The 8,798-nt window shown below is 39.7% G+C and overlaps 1 protein-coding gene across 1 annotated transcript; it reads left to right on the top strand.

The window, feature by feature from the left end:
* Positions 1-7,249: 7,249 nt before the first annotated feature.
* LOC138877446 (uncharacterized) lies at positions 7,250-7,732 on the top strand. Its single transcript, XM_070157055.1, has one exon. The coding sequence runs from the start codon at positions 7,250-7,252 to the stop codon at positions 7,730-7,732; it is 483 nt and encodes a 160-aa protein (XP_070013156.1).
* Positions 7,733-8,798: the final 1,066 nt, after the last annotated feature.

Raw genomic sequence — 8,798 nt, forward strand, 5'->3', positions numbered from 1 at the left:
GAAGAGAGGGATGACCTTTTAGTGATATGCACCGATCTAGAGGAAACCATTGAGGAACTCAATAGAGAACATATGAATGTGAGTCTTGGGAAAGGGAAAGAACTAGCTAGTGAGTCACACATCATGCTTGAAAAGGAATTAATTGCTGTGAATACCAGCCTATGTAGTGAACTTGAGAAGAATCAACAACTTCAAGCTGAATTGGAGAAAGTAAGAATTGATCTTGAGAAATACCTGAAGTGGACCTGGTCCTCAGATGCTATCATTGTCATGTATCTTAACAATAGTGGAAACAAGCAGGGCATCGAGTTCCAAAGGGAGAAAACTCCTTACAACCCTCACAGCAAGTATGTCACTGTACCTGATAACTGGCTATGTGTTACACCTTGTGTATTCGGCGTTATCATGATGTAAAGGGGCTAATTCCATAGGTAGATAATTTCTATGAGATATTTAAATGATGGGATAGTTATACATTAAGATTGGAAGTCATTCGAGTTGTGATTAAAAAATCGACAAAGATCGCCGCAAGTTACGGGTTTTAAATTTCACGGAAATTTGTATAAAATGTTGATGAGATTTTCCCTCAATATACTGGTAGTTATAGTTTGTTATACCCACCGAATCAAAGGTCTATAAGTCTAGTTTCCAATGCAACAAACCGTTCATTAATACGACTTCGAAGTAGAGAGATATTAACATATTCTTACAGGGGTGCATACTGTTACGGGAACAGTCTGCTTAGTCGGTTTTAGTTAAAATTTATTTTATTTAAGTCAATTTAAAACAGAACCCCTGCGTTTTATACTCTCCAAAATAGAACCTAAAACCTAGGGATTTCCTCTCAAACTCCTCCCATCCATTTAGCCAATCATAACAACAATTTAGTCATCCTCAAGATAGAGAACACCATGGTAGCTTCGGAATCGTAAATTCTTCGGTGTTTCACTTTTCGTAGGAAGACTCCGCCTTGAAGTAATCTCGAATTTAAAGTAATTCTGGTCACACAAGGTATGATTTAACTTCCTCTTTGATATTTGTAAACTTCTACCATAAGAATTCCTAAGAAATAGTTGAAACCTCTATAGAAATGTTTTTGATTTTTTTTAAGAAACCTCTCTTAATATGACTTGATTGTTGGGGCTGTTCTATATGATTTTATTGTGTTGTTTGGATCTGTGAAGACATGTATGGAATCGTGTCGATGAGGAGATGTAGTAAAGTAAAAATTTGGTTGTGTGTTGGGGGAAATTAAACTACAAAAGAGTCTACAAATTCATGGCCGCAAGTTGTTCGCGTAAATGTCTACATGAAGAATTATAGAAGATATGAGCTTGAATTTGATATTGAATGGTTCGTATTATGTAGGAAATCATTCCTAAGGCTTTCGAGGTCTCGGAAACCATATATAACTCCATCAACAAGGTATGTAGGGCTTTCGCTATACTTTTCGGCATGACTAGAATTCGAATAAAGGTTTATCGAATTGTTTCGTCGGATTCGAGTTATTTCACCTTCAACTTATAAAGATGCTTAGACCTGGTCCTTTCTTATAGATTGCTTACTTCAGAGAATATCTATGAATTCTCGGTTTTTCTTGTTCCTTGTTTAAAAAGAACTAGAGCCTTTTTACTCGTTCTCCTTTCGACGTTCATATAAATCATGAATAAGTAACACTTACTTCAAAGGTACTCATAATACATAACTCTCATGTTCTTAGTACTTGTTGGCTCGTAGTTGAAAATTAAATATTTTAGTGACAACAATGATAGTCGGGGAATAATGATTATAGGCCACTTCGACTCTTCTTAGAATACGTCTTTTAAGGTTAGTTTTGCATTGCACTTATATAATTCATGATTTAATATATGTATGTATTTACTTTCATTACCAAGCCGCACTATAGACAACCGGGTATGACACCTATTGTGTAACCACTGATCAGTTGGGATTACCGAGCTTCACGTGGCTGGGTACGATTCTACCAAGCCTTTATTATGGACGGGTATGTTATGGATATTATAGCCCCACAGAGGGATTTATTATTATATAATGTGATATCTTATAAGTAGAGATAGTGAGCGACAATTCCACGAGCATATATTTATATCCATGCTGAATTTTAGTTTCCTATCGAGGCTAGTTTCAGAATTCAAATTGTCTCTGTATCTCTTCTCTTGTTAATTACATTTTTCATGTTACACTTGTCGCCCTACATATTCATTACATATTTTGTACTGACGCCTTTTTATGCGCTGTGTTCATGCCCACAGGTTCGGATAGACAGAGCAGTGTGCCTCCTCAGTAGGACCCCCAGGATCAGCATTGAGTTTCGCACTCCACTTCTTTGGATTTGCTGACTTTGAGTCCATAGCTACTGTTACAGATGTATATGTGTAGTTTTGGGCATGTCAGGGGCCTTGTCCCGGCCTGTTGAGATTGTCTTACACTCTTAGAGGCTTGTAGACTAGCGGTCATTACATGTATATTTTTTTTATGGCCTATTGGCCTTCTGGATAGCTGTTATACTGTTGTTTCAGCCTTGTTGGCCTAGGTTATATATATATATATATATATATCCTGTAGGTTATTATATTTCAGATCATATCTCATGGTTGGTTCGCTCGGGCCTTCGGGCATCGGGTGCCAGCCACACCTCCCAAGATTGAGGTGTGACAAACTTGGTATCAGAGCAGGCCAGTCCTAGGGAGTCTACAAGTCATGTCTAGTAGAGTCTTGTTTATGGTGTATTGTGCCCCACACTTATAAACATAAGGCTATTGGGCATTTAGGATTATTACTTTCTTCTTGATCTAGATCGTGCAATAAAGCCTAATCATAAGTGTTCTTTCCTAATTCTCTTTTTGTTTACCTTCTTAGTGATGCCTAATACTACGAGACGAAAAGTGGCTACAAAATTTATTTAGAGGTTGGATGAGGAGGCAGGAGAGGGCACAAGTCAGGTGCCACCTGCTAATGTAGATCAACATGAGCCACAAAATGAGGCCGATTCTCAAGCTTCCAGGGCAGCACCCCCACCACCCCCGGAAGGGCATAGAGGAGCTAACGTACCTCCAGCCCCTCTCCTAGTTGTTCCTGATCAGGACCTAGACATGCGGAGTGATGTACAATTGCTGACCCGAATAGTGGCCTCCCAGGCCCAACACCAAACCCTCGGTATTGCTGATAGGTCCGTGAGTGCGAGAGTTCGAGACTTTATCAATTGGATCCTCCAGTATTTACAGGGGTTGATCCTAATGCTGACCCATAGGATTTTCTGGATCTTATGCAACGGACCTTACAAATTATACATGCCATAGATGTTGAGTCAGTGGAGTTTACTTGTTATAGACTATGTGATATTGTTGTGACATGGTATGAGACTTGGAAGCAGACTCGGGGGCCTAATGTGCCACCAGTGACATGGAAGGAGTTCTCTGAGGCATTTTTACAGCAATATTTGCCAATTGAGCTTCGAAGAGCCGTACGAGATAGGTTCTTACACTTAGAACAGGGTAATATGAGCGTTCGGGAACATAGCATGCAGTTCAATTCTTTGGCTAGGTATGCTCCTACGATTGTTGCTGATATGAGTGATCGGGTACACTAGTTTGTTAGTGGTTTGGGGGCACACTTGATAAATGAGTGCACTATAGTTTCTCTAAACCAAGGAATGGATATTTCCCATATTTAAGCATATGCACAGGGTCTAGAGGATCTCTAGAGGAAACAACGAGCCAATCGAGAGCATGATAGAGGCCAGCAGAAGAGGGCGCGGTTCGCAGGTAACACAGGAGAGTTTCGAGGTGGATTTAGGCCACAGTTTCCTAGGCGTCCATCTTATCTGGTAGCCAGTGCACCATCATAGTTTCAGGTATAGCGACATGATCAGACCACTTATTCTAGTCCATGTCAGAGTTTACGGACCCCAGGTCCACAATTTAGAGGCGAGTTCAGTCAGATAAGGCTTCAGTTTCCCAGATATGATCGATGTGGCCGAAATCATTTTAGACCATGTCGCCAGGGTTCTGATGCATGTTATGCATGTGGACAGCCAGGTCATATTATGAGACATTGTCCGATAATAAGCGGAGGGGGTATGGCTCAGCCGACGGTATCTGCATGGGCTTCTTCTTCTTTGGTACGTCCTCCTAGGCAAAGTATGCAGACATCAGCTGGCAGGGGGTAGGGGAAGATTTGGAGCTTCTGGTTCAGGAGGTCAGCAGAATCGCACATATGCTTTATCGAGTCGTCGGGATTTAGAGTCATCTCAAGACGTGGTTATAGGTATACTCTCCGTCTTTTCTATTGATATGTATGCCTTGATTAATCTTGGTTTTACATTGTCGTATATCTCCCCCTTCGTTGCTAGTAAGTGGGAAAGAGAGCCTGAATTGTTGCATAAGTCATTTGAGGTATCTACGCCAATGGGTGAGTCTGTTGTAGTTAGACGGGTATATCGAAGTTATGGCGTGAAGATTCATGACCGCCATACATTAGCTGATTTGCATGAGCTAATGGTTGATTTTGATATCATTAAGGGTATGGATTGGATGGCTTCTTGTTATGCCAATGTAGATTGTTGGACAAAGATTGTTCGTTTTAATTTTCCAAGTGAGCCTATTATTGAATGGAAATGTGATGGTGCAGCGCCTAAGGGGAAGTTTATTTCTTACCTTAAAGCTCGAAGGATGATTTTGAAGGGGTACATCTATCATTTGGTACGAGTGCATGATATGGAGGTGAAATCTCCAACCCTTCAATTGGTTCACGTCGTGAATGAATTTCCCGATGTATTTCCTGATGAACTTTCTGGTCTTCCTCCCGAAAGAGAAATCGACTTTGTTATTGATGTGCTTCCAGATACTCAGCCAATATCTATTCCTCTATACATAATGGCTCCTGCTGAGTTAAAAGAATTGAAAACCCAGTTGAAGGATCTTCTAAATAAGGGCTTTATCAGGCCCAGTACTTCTCCTTGGGGTGCACCAGTGCTGTTTGTTCGTAATAAGGACGGTTTGTTAAGAATGTGTATTGACTATCGTCAGCTCAATAAAGTGACTATCAAGAACAAGTACCCCTTACCCAGAATTGATGATTTGTTTGATCAGTTGCAAGGTGCCAAGTATTTCTCAAAGATTGACATTCGATCCGGCTATCACCAGTTGCGAGTTAAGGAGAGAGATATTCTGAAAACGGCTTTCCGGACTAGATATGGCCATTATGAATTCCTTGTGATGTCATTTGGTCTTACTAATATGCCAGGAACTTTCATGGATTTAATGAATCGGGTTTTCAAGCCATTTCTAGATATATTTGTAATTGTTTTCATTGATGATATTCTGGTATATTCTCGATCAGAAGCAGAACATGAGGATCATTTGTGTGTGGTGTTGCAGACTTTGAAAAATCAGAAATTATATGCTAAATTCTCCAAATGTGATTTTTGGTTGAATTCAGTGGCATTCCTTGGGCATATCGTTTTCGATGAAGGTATTAAGGTAGATGGTCAGAAAATGGAAGCAGTACAAAATTGGCGTAGACCCACAACTCCTACAGAAGTTTGTAGTTTCTTGGGCTTAGCTGGTTATTATCGGAGATTTATGGAGAACTTCTCTTCTATTGCTGCTCCCATGACAAAATTGAGACACAAAGCCGTTAAGTTCCAATGGTCTAATGCATGTGAAAGGAGCTTTCATGAGTTGAAGAAATGCTTAACATCAGCACCTGTTCTAGCATTTCCTGAGGGATCTGAAGGTTATGTGTATATTGTGATGCATCTAGGGTTGGATTGGGATGTGTTCTAATGCAGCATGTCAAAGTTATTGCATATGCTTCGAGGCAGTTGCGGAAACACGAACACAATTATCTGACACATGTTATTGAGTTAGCAACCGTTATATTTGCCTTGAAAATATGGCGTCATTATCTTTATGTTGTTCATGTAGATATCTATACAGATCACAAAAGCTTACAATATATATTTAAGTAGAAAGAGTTGAACTTGAGACAAAGGAGATGGCTTGAATTGCTGAAGGACTGTGATATGGATATTTTGTACTATCCGGGCAAAGTGAATGTGGTAACTAATGCATTGAGTCCCAAATCCATGGGCAGCTTGAAGCATGTAGAAGCTGGGATTAGAAATGACTAAGGAGATATATCGATTGGCTAACCTAAGTGTGCAGCTACATGATACAGGTGACCAGGGTGTAGTAGTCCAAAATATTGCGGGGTCATCACTGGTAGCTGAGGTAGAAATGCGTCAATTTGAGGATCCGGAGCTAGTCAAGATTAAAGAGAGCATCCCTTTTTAGAAGAAGCAGTTGTTCGAGCAATTTGATGATGGAATTCTAAAATATAAGGGACGATGGTGTGTACCTAATGTTGGGGAGCTTCGTAAGCAAATTATGGCAGAGATGCACCAGTCTAATACTCAGTTTATCCTGGTTCAACCAAAATGTATCATGATCTTCGTCAGCTATACTGGTAGAACGACATGAAGAAAGATATAGCCACATTTGTGTCTCAGTGTCCCAACTGCCAGCAGGTTAAAGCTGAACACCAGAAACCTGGAGGGCTACTTCAAAATATTGAGATTCTAGCTTGGAAATGGGAATCGGTTAATATGGATTTCATTACAGGATTGCCCAATTCTTGCGGGAAGTTCGATTCTATTTGGGTCATTATGGATAGGCTGACGAAATCAGCTCACTTTCTCCCAGTTAGGACTACTTATTCAGCTGAAGACTATGCGAGACTGTATATCAAGGAAATAGTTCGGCTACATGGAGTTCCGCTTTCTATTATATCTGACAGAGGTGCCCAATTTACAGCTAATTTCTGGAGATCTTTTCAAGAAGATTTGGGTACTCTTGTTAACCTTAGTACAACATTTCATCTGCAGACCGACGGACAAGACGAACGCACTATTCAGATGCTCGAAGATATGTTGTGAGCTTGTGTCTTAGACTTCAAGAGAAGTTGGGAAGATCATTTACCGCTTATTGAGTTTGCCTACAACAATAGTTATCACGCCGGTATTCAGATGGCACCCTATGAGGCACTATATGGGAGGAAATGCAGATCTCCTATTGGCTGGTTTAATGTTGGCGAGACAAAGTTGCTATGACCCGAATTGGTACAGCAAGTTGTAGAAAAGGTAAAGTTGATCCAGGAAAGGTTGCGTACAGCTCAAAGTCGACAGAAATCATATTCAGATAACCTACGTCGAGACTTGGAATTTGTTATGGGAGACTGGGTATTCTTGAAAGTGTCGCCTATGAAGGGTGTAATGAGATTTGGCAAGAAGGGAAAACTCATCCCTAGATATATCAGGCCATATCAGATTGTTCAGAGAATTGGTCGAGTAGACTACAAACTTGACTTGCCACCGGAATTTTACGCAATCCATCCGGTATTTCACGTTTCCATGCTTCACAAATTTTTAAGTGATCCTTCTTGCATCCGCCCTATTGATGATATTCAAGTTACCGAGGACTTGTCATATGAAGAAATACTTGTTGCCATTCTTGACCGTCAAATCTGTAAGCTACGAACTAAGGAGTTAGCCTCAGTAAAAGTACTTTGGAGGAACAATAATGTAGAGGAAATGACATGGGAGGCCGATGAGGACATGAAGTCCAGATACCCTCATTTATTTGAGTCTTCAGGTGATATGCTTGAGACAAATATGGCAGGTGTTGCACAGATATCAACCAGTGACAGCTGAGGTAATTAAGTTATGTCTAACCTTCTTATTATTATTATTGTATAAGTAAACGGTCGTGTGAGGCCAAGTTGATGTTATTATGATGATGTGTAGCCCTGTGTGGCCTTGGATATGTATGTTTGGGCTGATGACAGGTTTTGGATAGTCTTATTTATTGGGGAAACTCTGGTGAAATTTCTTTAAAAAAAAAATTCCAGAAGTTAGGTTAACCGCTAACATTCGAGGATGAATGTTCTTAAGGAGGGGAGAATGTTACACCTTGTGTATTCGGCGTTATCATGATGTAAAGGGGCTAATTCGATAGAAAGATAATTTTTATGAGATATTTAAATGATGCGATAGTTATACGTTAAGATTGGAAGTCATTCGAGTTGTGATTAAAAATTCGACAAAGATCGCCGCAAGTTACGGATTTTAAATTTCACTGAAATTTGGATAAAATGTTGATGCGCTTTTCTCTCAATATACTAGGAGTTATGGTGTGTTCTACCCACAAAATCAAAGTTCTATGAGTCTAGAATCCAACATAATAAACCGTTTGTTAATACTACTTTGAAGTAGAGAGATATTAACATTTTTGTACAGGGGTGCACACTATTACGGGAACAGTATTCTTAGGCCGTTTTAGTTAAAATTTATTTTATTTAAGTCAATTTAAAATAGAACCCCTGCATTTTATCCTCTCCAAAACAGAACCTAAAACCTAGGGATTTCCTCTCAAACTCCTCCCATCCATCTAGCCAATCATAACAACAATTTAGTCATCCTCAAGATAGAGAACACCATGGTAGCTTCGGAATCGTAAATTCTTCGGTGTTTCACTTTTCGTAGGAAGACTCCTGCCTTGAAGTAATCTCGAATTTAAAGTAATTTTGGTCACACAAGGTATGATTTAACTTCCTCTTTGATCTTTGTAAGCTTCTACCATAAGAATTCCTATGAAATATTTGAAACCTCTATAGAAATGTTCTTGATTTTTCTAAGAAACCTCTCTTAATATGACTTGATTGTTGGGGTTGTTCTATATGGTTTTATTGTGTTGTTTGGATCTGTGAAGATATGGATG

This window comes from Nicotiana sylvestris, chromosome 9 (assembly GCF_000393655.2).
Source record: "Nicotiana sylvestris chromosome 9, ASM39365v2, whole genome shotgun sequence".
Taxonomy (NCBI): Eukaryota; Viridiplantae; Streptophyta; class Magnoliopsida; order Solanales; family Solanaceae; genus Nicotiana; species Nicotiana sylvestris.

Excerpts from the sequence above, each read along its gene's own strand:
- LOC138877446 (XM_070157055.1), top strand. The coding sequence starts at position 7,250 with ATGGGAGACTGGGTATTCTTGAAAGTGTCGCCTATGAAGGGTGTAATG.